Genomic DNA, 18,693 nt, shown 5'->3' on the forward strand with positions numbered 1-18,693 from the left:
GCTAAGCTACCAAATTTATGTGAAACATTCCATGTGAAAATATGCAAATTGGAAATATTATGAAGAAAACAGCTATGAACACATACAAAGTGAAAAATGATTTATTATATATATATATATATATATATATATATATATATATATATATATATATATATATATATATATATATATATACCTTAACTTTTACACGTTGTGCAAAGCTTGTGTATGCATGACCACTTGTGTGCAAAACAGCACTGTGCATTTATTTATTTATTTATTTATTTAAAGTGACAGCACTGGTGATGGTTTTGCGCAAGTGTTTTCCCAGTGAGGGATAACGGCTTATAAGGGAAAACAAATGTGGATGTTGGATAGATATAAGGCAGAGGGGAAGGAGGGAAGTGAAGAGGAAATGAAAGAGATGAATATCTGAGTGGGCTTTAATTCGCTGTGGGTTCGGTCCTGCTGGCAATCTACAGCAAGGACGTGTTTGGATGTTTTGATACTGGGATCGCTTAGGCACTCTCCCCATAACAGGAACTTTGATTTTTTTTTTCTTTGTTGTTTGTTTTATTTAATGCCATAATCCCTTTTCCCTTGTTTCTGATAGATGATCAACAAAAACACTGAAAAGTGACATTTTGCAATTCATTACACTCTCATGCATGATAAACACAAAGTCCCTGAACACCATTTATTGGAATGTATTCAGGCACTAGATACACAAAATGCAATCATTGCCCTGGGTTAAATTGAAACATGAAGTGGAGTTGTAACATTAATATTTTGTTCAAGTAGAATATTAATATTCTTTTGTGACATTTGTATTGCCGAAAGGATACTACATACTCGATCAAGTGTTCAGACTGGAAATTTTGAATTGTGGGAGCACGGTGTAAATATTGCATAATTAAACACATCCTTAAATGGTTTAGTTTGCTAGGATTAAAACCTTTAAATTGCGCCATCTGAAAGACTGATGAAAATGTGTCATGTTCTTTTTTTTAAATTAGAATTTAAAAAAATTCTTTGAGGAGCATATTTGCTAATCAATTATATCATTTGAGGAGCAACTTTTTTTTGCGGTTTGACCCCGTTGATTTGAAAAAAGGGTTTAACTAACCTACGTTTCTTCCAGTGTAAAAAGCAGCTAATGAATATCAATCAAATAACCAAATATTTGGATAAAATATATTTTACTTGCATAAAGAGCAATTGTAAATACAAAAGAGAAAATAAAACATTTGACTTAACATTACTTTACACATCTTAGGGCCACCAAATGTGTGTTTCCATGTTTGCTATTTAACCACCGAATCCTGAATCCATTCAAATGAAATTACTAATTGTACTTTTGCTGAAAAACATGTCTTAGTCCCCAAAAAACCAAAATCCAATTAAGACTTTGTAGTGCTTTATCTCTGCACCATATGCTGTCCAAAGCACTTCGCCTAGCCTCATATTGACTTTTTTGAAAACATACTGTATCTGGGTGTGCATACGCAGCCAACAGGCTAACACAACCACATCAGCCTACGGAAAGGTTTTTTTATATTTAGTTTTAAAGGTTTGAAATAACTTACTTTATCTTTCAGCCTCCCACGCTTTACACTGGCCAAAAGGCAGAATCCAGGGTGTTTTTTTTTCACGTTTGGTAACGTTTAAATCCATCTGTGTCATGTTTTTCGCAGCCTTTTAGCTAGCGCTAAGGTAGCGCTAAGCTAACCCCATGACGGGGTTTTTTCTGCTAATAAATAAATGCATGCCCGAATTTGCATTCATCACCTATTTGAGCTAAAAATACAGTTTTATGTTTTTTCATATCTTTTTTTATGTTCAACCTTGCCAATATTCAAATAGTTTTGTCACAGTTATATATCTAATTACGCCAATTGGTGCTTCTCAACACACGATGATCATCATACCACATCAAATCGTAATTTTCATTTCGAGTGCTCATATTTTTTATCAAACTGAGAAGCTTTACAAATTCGAGCAGGCTTTTTTCTTATGACAGTTTTATGATCAAAGCTGGACGTCAGCTGTGATAGTTTACACTGTCGATCAAACGGGGGTGATGCGAACTCACACTGGGATGCTTCTAAGAAAGTGTGCGTCCGATACTGATAGAAGCACCCCACGGAGAAGCGTTGCCAATCTATAGTGAGTGAGTTGCATTGAAATATTGTAAAGCGTGTTGGGGCTTGCGTTCTGTGCTTGTGAGATAGCGCTGGCATTCACCATTAATCATTGCAGAGGAACATGACAGGAGAAAGAAAAATCAGCATGAAGGGATAATAAGAATATACTGGGACCTACAAGTCCCTTCAGAGGCTACACTTCAATAGCTGCGACAATGATTTCAGCTTAAAAGGATTCTTTTTTTATGAACTCATTGTGTGTCGTCTTTGAGTCCAGTGTGTGAATTTAATCGCCATTAAAAACCTCGTTTCACAGTTGCCCGTGAGATTCCGTCAAGGAGGCGACAGTCAGCGTGAGCTTCTGACACAACCTGCTTGTGTGTTTTTTGCGCTGTCAAAAGAAAGAGGTCACCGACATGACAATAAGCATCCCAGGAGAGACGGACGACCCGCTCGCATGGCGCGCGGAAATCAAAACACACCAACGCCGTATCTACAAAAGACTGCGGGGCGCCCGCCGCGATGTAGTTACAGTAAGCGGGGTTCTGTAATGGCTCTCCGCTGAGAAGCGAAATGTTCGCATAGAAAGCCCAGATGACATCATCTCAAGCACAACAGCAAAGAGATATGGGAAACATTACAAATGTGTGTAAGACACAAAGTCCCTAAAGTAAGTTTGTAAATTTTGGTTGTGAATACAGCGGTGGTGAGACCCCCAAAACCATTAACATTGCATCTTTAAACAGAGAAAGTCATTTTTAACACCGAAGACAGGTCAATAATTTGTAAAATAAATAAATAATAATAATAATAATAATTAATTAATTAAATAAATAAAATAAAAATACTACTACTACTACTACTAATAATAAATAACACCCACACGTGTGGACTGACAAAAAGTAGGCTATCATTTTTATTTGGAGCGGGGCAAGGGGGAATTATATTATTATATATATATTAGGGGTATGAATTCACGATTCATAGGTCACGATTCGATTTGATGCCGATTAATCCCGATACGAATCTATAAATTGATTATTGCGATTTTTTAAACTCAAATTTAGAAAATACTAATCAGTAAACTTGTGCATGCACACTGTAAGATTTGTATGAAAATGTATTAATTTATCTGAAAATTCAGGCTTATAACTGAGCCACTGCATTTAACAAACAGGTTGCAGTCTGTTTCATGTTTGAACAGCAATGAAATAAAATATTAAGGCTTAATGTTCCATTAATATAACATTCTTCCATGCTTAATGTGTAAACCCTAACCCTAAGTAAGACGTTTTGTTGAATATTTCCATAAAAAATGTATGTTTAAAAATCGATTCGGCCGCATATTGAATCGATTCGAGAATTGTGCGCTCTAATATCGCAATACATTTTTTCTAACACCCCTAATATATATATATATATATATATATATAGATATATGGGGTAATTAAGGGTTCATTCTTTCTACATTTAATGTGATCAAGGACATCTTCAAGAAAAAATTATCCACTGCACACTCTCATCCTCCTCTTTTTCGAATCAGTTAATTGCTTGCTAATTTAAAATGAAAAAAAAAAGTCCCCAATATTTTGACATGAACAAATATTCTGAATGTCAATTACAAACATTTATTAAATGCTTTACTTTAATGCATGTAGTTATGTCAATTGCTCAAACACAACCTGTGCTACCTTTGACGTAACCATCCGCTGGTCAGCTAAAAGATCATCTGTGGTCAAAATTAATACTGTGATTAATTTGGGTTGATACATGATGAATGCGATAATTTCTTACCGCTTTAATTTTGACATCACTCATTTAAACTCATTATAGTTTCTTCATGTACTAAATAATCTACATTTTGTTTAAAAAAAATAAAAAAAATAAAATAAACACTGTTCATTGGAGAAAAAAATGCAGTTTGAATTTACACAAATATTTTCCCCAAAATAATATTTTGCAAATATTAATACCATAATATATTTCTAATTTTAACATTACCATACTGTATATTTCTCGTGGTTATCATATCATCAGAATTTAATATGCCTGGTAGAAATTGTGTGTTGCGATCCTGAGAAAAGATGACACGGTTCGTGGTGTGAATGATAAACGGCATGTAAAAAAAAAAAGCAATTGACATTCAACTTGAGCCGTGCATGTGCTTACCCAGTGTCGCTCGCGGTGCCTTTCACAGTTGTACGCCCGTAAATAAATTCGTTTTTGCAATGAAAAGCTTTTTTCATGTCTTCTTTTTGTTGTTTTAGGGTTTAAGTCTTTATTCAGTTTGACATGTTTCTTGTCACGATTAGCTCATTTTCGGCACTTATTGATAAGTCACCAAACCCATGTTGATTACTAAATAATGCAAAAGCATAGAAATCAACTTTTTTTAACCCTTTCTTTGAAAATAAGTTATCACCTCTTCTCCTTTTTTTTTTTTTACTACCTTATCGCATGACAGAGACGAGCAGTTTGATGGGGAGGCTTTTTTTTTTCTCACTTCGGCCCAGTACCGAGTGACCCACGAGCTGCAAATGCTTTTATTCGATGTTTCAAAGTCCAACAAATCAGAGATTGACCACAGTTAATGAGCCACAACAACAAAGCCCGCCTCTCACATCGTTAGCCTTGTGTCGGTGCAGCAATCTGGGGGAGGAATCTTCCTTCTTCCTGCCTGCTGCAAAATAAAATTAGCTGAGGCGCCTTAACTCAATTAGCGGCTAATAGAGGGGATCCGATGTGTCACCTTATGTGTTCAAAGGTTGCGGAGGCACCATTGATTGGGCTGATTGAACGTTGTTTCAAAAGGGAGTTTATTTGCCGAGTGCCTGGAATGACAACGATGTTCGCAGAAAGTGTGTTTGACAGGCGGAAGTAGATCAATGTTGTTAAACGTGCCCGACGACGCCCGCATGGATTCCGTAAATGTGACAGTTCACTTGCTTTACTGTGCGCGATTACAATGTGGTTTATATGCAACTTTTAAGATACTGAGGGCGTTATCATTTTCAAACTGTCACCGAAGGGAAGCCTGTTTCCATAAATCATGCAATAAAATTTCGGACGAACTCGCACACGCCGCGAAGTCTACTGGATAAATGAAGGCGAGTGCAAGGTCAACTGATTCTTTTCTTGGCTGACACCATAAATCAGCATGTCGTTCATCTAAATCGGAGGCAGCTTTTGCTAGTGCTGCTTGATAGCTGTCCAAAAGGATTAGAAAGGAGTGCAGTGATCACCGAGCGGAGAAAAAGACAGTCAATGCATTAAAGTAGGAACATGTTATACATTGGGTTTATATAAGAACGAATCAGTGCTTTGAGGTTTGTGTACTGACATTTTTGCCCATTAGTGGCAAAAAATGATTGCAGATCTGGAAAGTGTTTATCAAAGGCTGTAAGTCTGAGGCACGTCCATCACTTTCATGATATTTTGGGGGATTCTTTTTTCAGGAATATTTGATTTATGCTTGCTCTTTTAAACTGCCATTTAGGCAAAAATAGAGCCATACTACGCCTAATAATGACAGAATCATTCGATATTGCATTTCCTAGCACTGCCAAACTAAACTCTTATTTAAAAATAAATAATAAATAGCAAAAATCATGTATAAATGACACCATTATAATTGCACTGAAAATGCAACATTATTTTTATTTATTTATTTTTTAATCCCCCAAAATCCTTGATTAAGCAAGGATATATCGCCAATATGAAAAAACAAAACAGGAGTTAACTCCCAAAACAAGATGAGGCTATTCCCCCCATCCCGAGGATGGTTTCTACAAATTGAAGAGATAAAACAGTTGTGGAAAAAACATATCGCTTAATAGGAGATTGGAGCTAGCAATTTTCTTCTCCACACAAAAAGTGGAATACTATTTTTTTGGCGTATAAATGGTCAGTGGTTGTGTACCGTCTGAGAAAAGAATAGCACATTGTGAGCTGAGATGAGTACCAGTTATCTGTTTTGCAAAACCCAAATTTAAAAAAAAATCCCTCCATATATTTTAAAACAAGCGTCGTACACAGACGAATTCTAGCAACAAATCATGTGGACTCGTTAGAGGAGAGATTCGGGCATCTTGTCATGCCTCAGTCACTGCTCTGTTTTAAGCTAACTTTAAACTAGAGCAAGTATTAGCCAACATGGTAGTTTGGGGCAATTTGTCTCATTTTGGGGTTGGTTGTCACATATGCAAAGAATGGGCCAAAGAAAAATGCAACTCTGGCAATTCGGTTTACGTATGCCAGAATTGTTGTTGTTCTGTTTCATTGTTTAAAAAATCATTTTCCAGTTGTTGGAACAACTATATGCCCACATGTCAGAACTGGTTTAAGTTTCATGATGAACCATCCATCCATTAACCAAAATGTTAAAAACAATTTTTTAATTCAAATTAATCAAAAATTTTCTGTTTAGCCCCTTCAGACCCGCATTTTCTCTGCTGGGCAAACTTTATTTCTGTTATAGTGGACGCCAGGATAATATGGCTGTAACGTGTTGTAAACATACCAATGTTATATACAACATATTTAACATGAAAATCATCTGGCGATTGTGATTGGTTAGTTATGATCCAATCATGAACCAGAAGTGTTGATATCATCCAAATGATGTGTTTTATTGGTTTAGACACACGAATATATCATGCCCACTGGGACCATCTATGGATCTGAAGGGGTTAAGGGTGGCACAACGGGCATTTGAAGCTGAGAGCTATGATCTACATGCCAGCAGTTCCTAAGGACTTGAATCCATTTCGTAATATTTTATGTTAAAGTTTGCTCAATGACTATGGTACGTTTTCATTATCAATGATAAACTATTTATCTGGCTGACAAAAAAACCAACAAAACAGGAGAACAAGGATTAGTTGCAAAATCCAGTGTAACACCTAACCCCATACAGTGTGACAACTTACCCATTGGTGGGGCAACATGTCACACGTTCACTCCCTCTATTTGATGGCTTATAACTGCACTGACAAAAAGTATGAAAATGACATGAATACAAAAAATATATAATATAATATAATATAATATATATATAAGATTTTAGTCTTTCATCTGGTATACATTTTGTTTATATATAATGTATTGATTCCAAGAAATATATAAAAGTATAAAAAAACGATACAACTAGCCCCGGACTCCCCTAATTGAGCAAAGAAATTTAGCATTTAAGCAACAGTCATTCATTTGGAAATGAAAGACAGAAACAGTCTTCTTAAGTCAAATGATGCGTCCTCGCTCACAAGCCTTCATCGCCAAGTCTGAGTCTCATGTGGCTGCTTAAGTATAATAAAAATAAAAAAAAGGAACATGTGGGTCACCACATCTTCAGACGTCATGCATTTCATTTCAATTTAATAAGGTGTCACTGTGGTCAACGAGCGGCACGCATGCGGAGTTGCGCTTTTCTCTTGTCTGCAGGGACGGACTTAATGGTTGGAGTTATCTTGCAGCGTTACTTTTTACCTCGTTACAAACCATCAGTGCACTTTTAATTAGAAAAGTTATGTAAGAAGATTGGAAGTGGCGCAAATGACGGTGACCATGGAATGAACTTCTTGTTTTATTCACGGCGTTTTTGGGCATATATTGATTAATTAAATAGGTCTGATGAAGCAATACAGTGGCTCAAATCTGTGATCCGAGCCGAACCGTGACTTTTGTGATCCGTTGCACCACTAACAACAAATAATATGAAATATTATTTTTTTTAAATACGTTTTTTAATTCATACATGATGCAGCAAGAGCAATATGACTTTCTGTTGACAGAAAAAAAGTTTTCTTCTCTTTTTGCTGTCTGTCTGCTCAAGCTTTGTTCTGTCCGACCGCATTTCCAATAAATGTCATTATAAATAACAACAGAGGACGTATACCTAACGCTCCACTTGCACAATATCATTGTTCCAACATGAAAAGTCATACAATTCCACCAATACTGCACAACAAAGCAGATGAATAGGAGAGCTAAAAAAATAATAATAATAAGTAAAAACTAGATGTCATTTCTCCAGTAATTGGACGATTTCACATTTTCCGTGCCTCTTTGCCACGTCGACAGGTGTCGATCCAGTGGAGTCTTGTCGAGTTCTGTCTGCCCCGTTGAGCAGCAACGCCTTCACAATGGGCACGTTGCCGTGCTGGGCAGCAACGTGCAAAGGCGTGGCTTTTTCAGCGCTCTCAGCATTCACGTCTGCGCGATGCGAAATCAAGTGCAGGATGCTCGGGAAGCTGAGGCTGGCGCAGGCCACGTGGAGCGGCGTCCACCGCTCGCTGTCCTCGCTCACGTTGGGGTCGGCTTGGGCGGCCAGGAGCTTGGCCACCATTTCGGCCTCGCTCTGATGGCAGGCCAGGTGCAGCGGAGTCCAACTGTTATCACCGGGAGCGTTGACGCTCGCACCCATTTGTTTCAGTTCCACCATGGTGGTTTCGTGGCGCTTTATGGCGGCCAGGTGCAAGGCGGTCCAGCCCTGGTGGGTCCTGGCGTCCGGGCTGGCCCCGTTGACCAGCAGCTGCCTGCATATACCTTTGTGGCCATTGAGAGCCGCCAGGTGAAGCGGAGTGTGTCCTCTTTTGTCCGCACTATCAACCACAGCTCCGTCCTTCACAAACTGCCGTACGATTCTATTATGCCCCGCCTCGGCTGACAAGTGGAGAGGAGTGGACAGGGAGCTGTCAGAAGCGTTGAGATCGGCTCCCTTGGAGAGCAGCAGTTTGGTTATATTGTTGTGACCATAAGCGGCAGCCAGGTGAAGCGGCGTCCTCTGCTGCACGTCCTCCCGCTCGCTGATCGCCTTGACGGACAGCCGCGTCAGCAGCAGGCGGACGACCGCTTCGTGGCCGTTCTGGCAGGCTAAGTGCAGCGGCATCCATCCGGACTTTTCACGAGGATCCGCGTCCGCCCCCTTGTCCAGCAGCAGGCGGACGGACTTGTCGTCACCGTTCTGCGCCGCGAAATGAACGCCCGTCCAGTGGTCCTCATCTCCCTGCGTGGGATCGGCACCATGCTCCAGTAGCAAAGAAATGATATCGTGAAGCCTGCAGAAATGAGTCTTCCGTGAGCTGAAGCAACATTTAAGCGTGCACAATGCAGCCAAAACAAAAGTTAAAGTAAATGTCCCGTGACAACAATCTTGCCCAGCCTCGTGAAATAATGAGCATAATGAGCACTTAAAACACAAGACGTAAAGCAAATATAAATGCGTGTGTTGATCGCGGTTTTGTTAATTCACACGCCAACAGTGCAACAAGTTACCAAGCTGTGCAAGACATTTTCAAATGCTACGCGAAAACACGTACATTTCATCAAGCGGCCGTTAGCATATATACACAGGTCCTTCACTCTGAGTAGTTGCCATGTTGAACAAGGAGTTTGCGATGGTGTCTGTGGTAAAACCCCGACTACGAAATAACACGTGGCTTGTATAATAGCTGCATGTCAAATGTTTGTAACAAAACAATCCTCATCAAAATCGCTAAATAATTCAATGAGTTGTAATAACTTGATTGGAGTCAAACACACACCAATTGCTAGCTAGCAAGCTAATTTCTATGGTCCAACCCGCACAGACAGGAACCGAAAACCAACGTATACATTTCTGGGATCGATAAAAATTGGCAGTTAAGCAGTCTCTTTCAATACGTTGTCCACATTTTGACCCCATGACACCAAGACGAGATCCCGCCTATGTCCCAAAGTCAGGTAGAAAATGTTCCAGCTCACCCATGACCCTAATAACGACAAGTTGTATGGAAAATGGGCGGCTGTCTTATCTACTTCCTGGATGCTCCACCAATCACCAATCACTTTCTCAGACATCAAATACCTTATAAAAGATCAATCAAATAGTCGACTCGTGAACACATCGGGTTTACCACTGCTCAATGACGACAGCTTAAGTCGATTAATAACCAATCGCATCTTTTGACATTAACGCCACGAATACCTTACTGAAGTCAGCAGGTGGTCGGTGACGATAATATGAAGGTAAGCGGTGATCTATCAATAACCTCTTTATTGTAAAATAAACAGATAAAAATATACATTTGAAGTTGCTAAAAAAAAAACAATCCAACTACCACTTTTAACCGTCAGAGAAAGAAGAGGAGGGAGAGTGAGCGAGTTCGGGCTTGGGGGCGAAGAAATAAAAAATATCGATGACCTCATCAATGAGTCAAATCACAAAAAAAAATAATTTTAATCGTCCAACCCCTGACCTTCATGACTACTGCAAACATTCAACCAGTCTGTTAAGTTTTTTTTAATTAATTTCGATTTTTGTCAAATCGCAATTAATTAGTTGTGGATCCACTCAGGGTGTTGTTTTGTTCCTACCGAATCCTTCCAAAAACACCCACAAATTGCCTCCACCCTTCAATTCAATTGTCTGGTGTGAATGTGAGTGCCAAGGCTTTGCCTGTCTCTTCAGTACGTGTCAATCTTGTCCTACCTGAGTGCCCACCACATGCTGTCGGTTAACAGACACTTCCAGGTAATCTTTCTAAGCCACTTCAATTACTTAGCAACGAAGAAACTCCCCTAACCACAAGTCCGACTGCATGCCGCGCGGTTGATCAACCGCCACCACACCTGTCAAGCCATTAAACACTTAACAAGCTGGAACTGTGAGATTGCAGCTTGCGATGCAGAACAAGTCTTCGTTAAAACGTTGAAGGGGACGGTTTGTGGACTGCCCGTCCCACCCCTGACCTTTCCCAAAGAGTTTTAATCATCGACCAATCCCAAACGTTGCAACGGTGTACAAATGCGTCTCAGTACGGACCTTTTGAGGACAGCCACAATCAACGGCGTGTATCCTTTGACCATGACGCAGTCGATTTCCGCGCCCAGACTCAGGACGTGCTCCACGCTCTTTGCATCCCCGCTGGCCACCGTGTAGTGCAGGAGACTCTTTTTACCGTTAAACTGCTTGCTAACGTGCTCCCGTTTCACAGATGATCGGAAAGTGCCAAAGTCCTTCTTGAAGAGGAGGGAGAGCATGTTGTCCTTGCCGCATTGCTCTTCTGTCAAACGAGAGCAAAGGACGTGGTGGTTAGAGGAATGCGATGCCCTTCAAGTCAGGTTGTTCTGGTATGTAGTCCACTATGTAAACAATTGGAAAAGAGCCAAATTTCCCAAATGTAGTGACAGTGGAACGTATCAAATAAAAGATTGCTCGCGAGTCATTGCGTGTGATACTGGGGATAAAAAAGCTTCTTATTCTCTTCCACACTCTGATTGTTCACTCTGCAATGCCATAATATTAACAACATGACACACTTTTGAAATAGCAACCCCTCTGGCGGAGGATCCATCATGCTCTATTCTGTGTTTACCTGCAGGAAGGTCAGGTAACTGAGGCGAAGAAATCTAAGGAGGGAATGACAAAGAAAAGAAAACATAACAAATGACATTTTGCTTGTGGCTACTCATTAAGCATAACACTACGCAAAAAACACAACTCGATCCTGGTCGCGGGTAGACCTTGATGTCTTTATTTCAGTCAAAACTTGGCTTGTTATGGCTCTGCAATTCCCAAACCTTTGTTATGCCATTACTGTCCTACAGTTGGCCACTGGAGCAACACTGAGGTGCATTTTGTCTCACTTCAACATTACTGTAAAACTACAGTGGCCCTTAAGGGCAAAAAAAGAAAAAAAAAGAAAACGATTTTAGTTTTAATGCTGGGAATTTGGTGTCAAAGCAAGAATTTGATTCCAACAAATATCTGAGCCAAGGCGATTGAATGAGTACCTCAAGCCATTATAAATTTTGGAGTTGGTGGTGTGCCATTAGCTTTTTCTAATGTAAAAAAAAAAAAGAAGAAGTGATTTTTTTCAAGAAAGAAGTTCTAAACATTCTACTAAACTGGGACCTGTGTGTTTCTATTTATTAAACGGAATTAACTTCATAGACGGGGAAAAATAGGCATCGAGGTTCCACACTGTGTCCATTTTCCCGGCTGTTGTGACAATCGATTGGTCCAGGGATCTTCAAGATTTCACTTAGGGCTTCTGTTTTCCTCACAGTTTCTGCAACAACACAACAGCAGTCAAGGACTGAGTATGAATTTACCTAATTAAACCAGATAATTTGTTTGCAAATGATTCGAAAACCCCCGTGGAATTTTATTATCACTGTAGCAATATTATGGAATATACCTTCACACATGACTTGCAGGTTAATGCTCTCATAGAGACTGTATCTATGTTATTAGCTACTGTTCATGAATAAACATGACTTCATAAAGGTGTAAGATCGTGTTTGAGCAACGCTGGGCCAGATGTATCATCTGATCTCATTTGAAAGCACCAACGTCACTCATGCATAACACGCATTGACAAAAAACAACTTTGCTCGGAAAAAGCAATTAAACACATGGCAAATCACTGTTGATGGAGCCAAGTGCATGTTGTCAGCGCTTCTCACAATCTTTTGTCACAGCTTGGAAACTGACTGCTGGTAGTACAAATAAATGTTACGGATGGCTTGCACAAACCTGTAAAATCCAATTTGGATTCTATGCACGGAGACTGAAAATGTGATTTTTATGAATTTGATAGATATTTGATAGAAATGGTATATTTTCTTACAAACACGGTAAAGTGGGGAAAGACGTCTTAAACATTTGACACTTCACAAAGAAGTGTTCTAAACAAGAATGGCAAATTTGAATGAAAAGAAAAGTGTTCAAGAATATGAAATCAGGCTTCAAAATGATATTGAAATGAATTAATTAATTTTAACTGTTTGCTTTATAATATTACTATTTAGAAGTGGACAAAATTGCTTTAATTTACTCAGTATGTCTCTATGGGGGAATTTAAGGTGAAGAGGGAGTTTTTCTTTTCACAGTACTGAGAGCAGAGCGAATGTGTTAATTAGATCTTTTTGTTTAAAATAGGCGTCAGCAGGTCTGCTTGGAAAAACAACTCAAATTCTTATCTGATCTCTGCATAACATCATTGTGGTCAGGGGGAAGGGACATCTAGGTTTGCTCTGAAAACAACATCATTGTAAGAGGGGGAAGTTTGGTGAGTGTATTTATGTATCATGTGACTGTCTGGGAAGGAGAAGAACGGCTGAGGATTGGACGAAGAAGACGGGGAGGGGTTTGAAGAATCAGGGGAGGATACTAGTGATTTGCTCGGAGGAGGAAGGACACACGTGCGGGGAAAAAATGGCGGCGTTTGGCTGCAACTCCATGTGTCCATAAGCTTATGTAAAATAAATCCTGATTTCACCGATCTCATTGTCTGAGTTTGATAATCAACATTGTGAACACGGGAAAACAAAAAGTTGTTTTTCTAACAATATCAATTTGAGACTTTCCCCTCAGCTCTCAGACACTGTTTGCTGAATAAGCTGGAAACACACTTTTCCCGACTGCCACTCAAACAGTACATTTTCACAGTATGAGCTCAAATGTCAGCAAACCCAGTATGCGTAGTGTGAGCCACAGCTGGATTATGTGCTACTGTGTTTAATAACGGTTAACTTTGTGCTGACGAATCGGATTACCCAACACCACCACCACCACCCCTCGTCAACTTGAGATGCCTGTTAGCTCACAAGCTAGCCACCATTTGTAGCGTAATAATTGTTTCGCTTTCACTGAAGTGTCTCTGTTGAGTAGACCCATGCGTGTATTTGTCCGTCGGTCTGCTAGCCCACTATTAGCTGCTAGCTCCCACTAGCGAACTATCTAATTCGCCACCTTATTCCGCGCGCCACACAACAGACAATGCTGCCCAAATGACACAAAACACACAGGCTAACACTTAGGGGAGGTTGCCTTTTTTAGCATAGCTTCCTAGCTAACCGCATGCTGTAGTGGTAGAAAAGGGCTAAGTTATTCATAGGCTACACACAGATGAAATGTAGAAATATAGTAGGAAAGGGCTGACATATGCTAGACATCCAAATATGTATCTGGGCCCCATTTTAGCAATGACCAAAAAAAAAAAAAAAACTAAGAAGCTGAAGAAGAGTTTAAGGCTAAACGTCAACAATACCGTACTAAATTGTTGTCAGTCTTCGCACATGTTTTCAGCACTTAATCTTCAAGCATATTTAATGTATTTAGAAACTTGAAAATTGAATTTACAGAGTGTTAAATAATCGCCTCTGTGTCTACATTGATAACAACAAGAGTTGTCCTTAAAACACCCTTGACTTTTATCAGCAATAGCGGATAATGTGCCTTTTCATAGGTGGCCATTTGGGAATTCAGCTGCTTCTCTGTTGCAGCCACAAATAATTACCACATCTGAAAATAGAAGGCACTTGGCCTGAAGTCCTTACAAAGCACAATACATTATATGAACAGAAGTATTTGGACATTAAATCAAAGGGAGCTTAATACTTTTTAAAATTGCTAACTAAAATAAAAAGAAACTAGCTCATTAGAAAGATTTGGTTTCTTTTCTTTTAGAGTTTTCTTGTAGTCCAGCTTTTGTCATGTTTTATATATGTAAATGAGCATACTGCAGGTTTTACATATATGTATGAATGGGGCAGAGTGACACGTGCTTATTTTGTGGAGCAAAAGATAGAATGATGTTTACATGATGTATGTGAATGAACAGACTGTTGTATGTAAATGTGTGTTTGTAAACATACTGGTGTATACCATTTATGTGTATGTGAATTGACTGTCTGGCCATTTCTGAACGGGCAGAGTGATGAAAACAAAGTGTATGGACAGACTTGTGATGTTATGTGAATGGACAGACAGATGGATATGTGATGTGACAGACAAAAATGATGCCTATCTATATGCCTATATGATGCCTAAAACAGCTCCCGGCTGTTTTACTAGATTTTGACTGATTTTGCAAGGCCCATATAATATTGTGTTCTATTGCTATAAAAACATTTCTGTAGAAAACACTGGCAAAAAAAGCTTGTTGCAACATGGCCCTGGCTGATCTCTTATACTATGCTGCCACCTGCTGGCCGATTTTTGTAATAACTACCATTGCTTTAAGCCACCTCTTCATGTCAGAAGCTGCAACCAAGCTTTTTTATGCTCTTGCATTAAAGAAAACAAAAAAAAAAAAACGCATACAAACGTGTAAATACGTTTTTGGGATTGAAGGACAAAGTAATAAAAAAAGTATTTACACGTTTTTGGATTCAAATGAGTAAATGTGCTGTACCTGAGAAGGGTGGCCTCTTGTTTTGTTCCTGATCCCAACACTGTTTCATGATGCTGATCATCTGATCACACTCACGTGGCCTCTGCTCAGGAATGATCTCCACGCAGGGTCTCCTGCCATGTGACACATTTAAGAGCACGGTGGTCATGCTGCATCCTGCATCCACAAAATAGATGTCAGCCAAGACAGGTGCAAAAGTAATTGGTTATGGGTGTCCACATTAACTTAAAGCTCTGGAGGATACATTTGTGTGACACTTGAAGGCAGCACCGTTTCAAAATGGGATTATATGTTGCCTTTTTGGCAGAGAATCCAATTTACGAGAGATGCTGCCTCCTTTTAGAAAAATAAGCAATGCATATGCAATGAAATGCAATGAAATAAAATGAAATGCAATGACCGTTTGTAAAAGGTTAGGCAGTGATCCAATGTTATGGTGTGTTTTTTTTTCAATTTCTATGAAGACCATAACCAAACCAAAAAAAAAAAACATTTGTTCCTACCTGTGTAAGGTTTCCTTTGTGTCAGAATCTCCCATATAACTATTCCAAAGCTGTAGATGGAAAGAGTGAGAGAAAATTGAGTTTTAAATGACTGCTTTCATCTGATTTGCGTTTAGTGTAACTCCAAATCCCTCATGAGTTCAATAAGGATACATCAGACTGAAATGTGAAATTACTGGCAGTCTGTCAAAGAGTACTTGGTGTAAGCTGTTCAATGTGGAGTATGCCCGTGTGATTTGCATGTCACCTATAAACATCGAAGGAAAGTCCAGGAGGATCACAGGACGGACTGAAGATCTCAGGAGGAATGTAGCTTATGTTCCCTCTTGCTGTCAAATGCTCCATGAACAACTTCGTGTTTGTCCCTTTCTCCCAGTGGATTAAACCAAAGTCTGAAATCTAAACAGAAATCAAAATGTTGGGAAAAGTGCGGCTTGCATTCAATACATTTTGTGCGGCGTGAATGTGAATGATGTAGAGAAAATGTGCCAAATCTTCACTGCCTACGTCAGGCAGTTTATTCAGCTGCTGAGCATCCAGATTCACCTTTCAGTACTTTTTAATCATGAAATTGTATCAATTTATTCCCAACAGTTTACTGTCTTATTTTGTAGCAATTCTATTGGATGTACTGCTTCCAGTGCACATATGAATGGCGGATTTTTTGTTTTTTGTTTTGTGTGTGTGTGTGTGTCTAATCCAATTACAGCCTCTAAGTAATTACATTAATAGACACCATGTCAATTCAATCTGCTCAGGGCCTTCAGACTCAATAGTGCTGGCCAATGAAATGTAAACTATGTTAACAATCTTTAAACAATCAGATTTTTCTTTCATCCTCGCAAGGCCTCCAAGCTGGCACAAATTAACATCAGCATTTTCTCATCCTCCCACAGAGCAAGTTTTATTATTAAATCACATCTGTGGCACGCACTGAAGGTTGCTTATTATTATTATTGTTAATTATTATTATTATTATTATTTCAAATACAATAAACCCTCCTCCATTATGGATTCTTCTGTCCTGCTATTTCGAGGATTTTTTATTTTTTATTTTTTGTTACAGTTATCTATTTTGGTTCAATTTTCCTGTATATTGGGTACACTGCAGTTCCAATTTCTACCACTAGATGACCCCGTGCTTATTTAGTTTGAGATGTAAATTTGAAAGACGAATAAACACTGTATTTCATCAATTACAACCTAATTTTTGATGATAATGAATGATTAATGAACGCTTTCAGCTGTAAATTCATTTTATAATGCACATCTTTGAGCATGAATATATTGTGAGATGAAAAGTTAAGTTAGTTTTTTGGAAAAACAGGATTTATTTACTGCGAACGCGGAGGGATAGGTACTTGTACTTTGTACAATATTTCTGTGTATTTCTGTATGGAACAATCTTTCAATCAACAGCAATCAAAGGTAACGCTGTTACCTCAACATGTCACTGACCTTGACATGCAGATGGTCATCCAGTAGGATGTTGGATGTCTTCAGGTTCAGATGGATTAACGGGGGTTGCAGGCTATGGAGGTAATTCATGCCCATGGAGGCCTCGTGAATGATTTGGAACTTCTTGGGCCACATCAGATTGTGACTATTTAAGAGACTGTTCAGGGATCCATTACTCATGTACTCCATTACAATGGCAGGCACGTCGTTGCACAGTCCATAGACCGACACTAGGTACTTGAATTTCACTTTAGCTATGTTGGACGCATCCTCCACCAGTTTCCTGTAACAAAACAATGGTCTTCAAAGAGGACAATGTGGTACAATACAAATGTATAAAATATAAAAATGTGAAAAAAAAAAACCCACCTGCAAAGTTTGCCTGTACCCACATTTGTGTCAAAAACTTTCAGGGCACAAACTTCCCGCCACAGCTTGATCTTGACTTGGAAGACTTGGCCAAATTTGCCTTCTGATACTTTAGTCCAGTCCGTCTCAAAGTCGGTCTTCTGAAAACTCCTGAGATGTCCAGGGAACCCCTCCACCTCCGGACAATCCATGAGTGCTGTCCTCCACTTCACACAAATCCCGTGAAGGCGCTCGCTCGCGAATCCCAACCATCAACAAGGCTTTTCCTCATAGTCCCGTCGATTCGGCGAAGCCCGGGGTTTGTGCGCAAAATGCAAAACACGGATCCACAATCAAGTGAAAGGCACATTGAATCAGCTGTTATGTGGGAGGAGCCGAGTCTTGAGAACCGGTTTGTGCTAAATGTTGCTCAGCCGGTTTTTGACTAACAACAATACTGCAGATCTACGTTTCTGACAAGGGACGTAGCAACACATATTTGCACAAATGATTGACACCCCATGGTGGCATACTGTGACACCAACCCACTTTGGCACCACTGTACTCTCTTGGCATTTAATTCTGTATTCCAGTTCGTAATTAAAAGTCACACTGATTCCAGTACATGTATATATGTGTGTGTATTTATAGGCCCAAGTACCAAAATACAGGGTTTGGCACTACATACTATATCGCATGTTTTTCCCACTTATCTCTGATCAATTGAACAATTTAAGCCCCAAAGGCTAATGAGTGCAAATTACGCAAAATTACCGTCGGCTAACAATGCTATTTCCTTGACAACTTAATATACAACAGAACATGAAGAATGATTTGTAATGTTCAGACTGCAAGTTTACACTGGCTTCTCACTCCGGAGTATCCCCAATGTACACAACATTTAGTTGTTCTAAGTCTTCAGAGGGAGAAATAGGCCAAGGCAACCAACAAAACGGATGTAAAACGGCCAACACGACTTTGTGACCTACAAGGAAAGATATCAATCAAAAAACAAACCCTTAACCTGAGTCCTAATGAAAAACAGGAGAAAACGAGATGAGGGGGGGTGGTGGGGGTGGG

General features: G+C 39.3%; 1 protein-coding gene across 2 annotated transcripts; it reads right to left on the reverse strand.

Annotated features, from left to right (window-relative positions):
* Positions 1-7,789: 7,789 nt before the first annotated feature.
* On the reverse strand, positions 7,790-17,976 carry ankk1 (ankyrin repeat and kinase domain containing 1). 2 transcript variants are annotated; one of them, XM_086080609.1, is made up of 9 exons: positions 17,635-17,976; positions 17,266-17,566; positions 16,055-16,206; positions 15,808-15,857; positions 15,305-15,460; positions 12,051-12,175; positions 11,480-11,513; positions 10,927-11,167; positions 7,790-9,181 (listed from the first exon to the last, which is right to left on the reverse strand). In XM_086080609.1, exons 1-9 carry the CDS (start codon positions 17,823-17,825, stop codon positions 8,146-8,148), a joined length of 2,286 nt encoding a protein of 761 aa, XP_085936735.1. In that variant the 5' UTR covers positions 17,826-17,976; the 3' UTR covers positions 7,790-8,145. The 2 variants fall into 2 exon arrangements, with proteins under 2 accessions (XP_085936735.1, XP_085936736.1); XM_086080610.1 differs by having other exon boundaries at positions 7,793-9,181; positions 17,266-17,548.
* Positions 17,977-18,693: the final 717 nt, after the last annotated feature.

This window comes from Leptonotus elevatus, chromosome 7 (genome assembly GCF_054856555.1).
Source record: "Leptonotus elevatus isolate MCC_2025b chromosome 7, RoL_Lele_1.0, whole genome shotgun sequence".
NCBI classification, from domain to species: Eukaryota; Metazoa; Chordata; class Actinopteri; order Syngnathiformes; family Syngnathidae; genus Leptonotus; species Leptonotus elevatus.

What these genes read in the sequence shown, in the direction of transcription:
- ankk1 (XM_086080609.1), bottom strand. Translation starts at nt 17,825, where the DNA reads ATGGATTGTCCGGAGGTGGAGGGGTTCCCTGGACATCTCAGGAGTTTT. An exon ending in CTTTCCTTCGATGTTTATAG is followed by an intron (nt 15,858 to 16,054) that starts GTGACATGCAAA and finishes TTCCATCTACAG; the next exon opens with CTTTGGAATAGTTATATGGG. An exon ending in ATTGTGGCTGTCCTCAAAAG is followed by an intron (nt 9,182 to 10,926) that starts GTCCGTACTGAG and finishes TCATTTCTGCAG; the next exon opens with GCTTCACGATATCATTTCTT.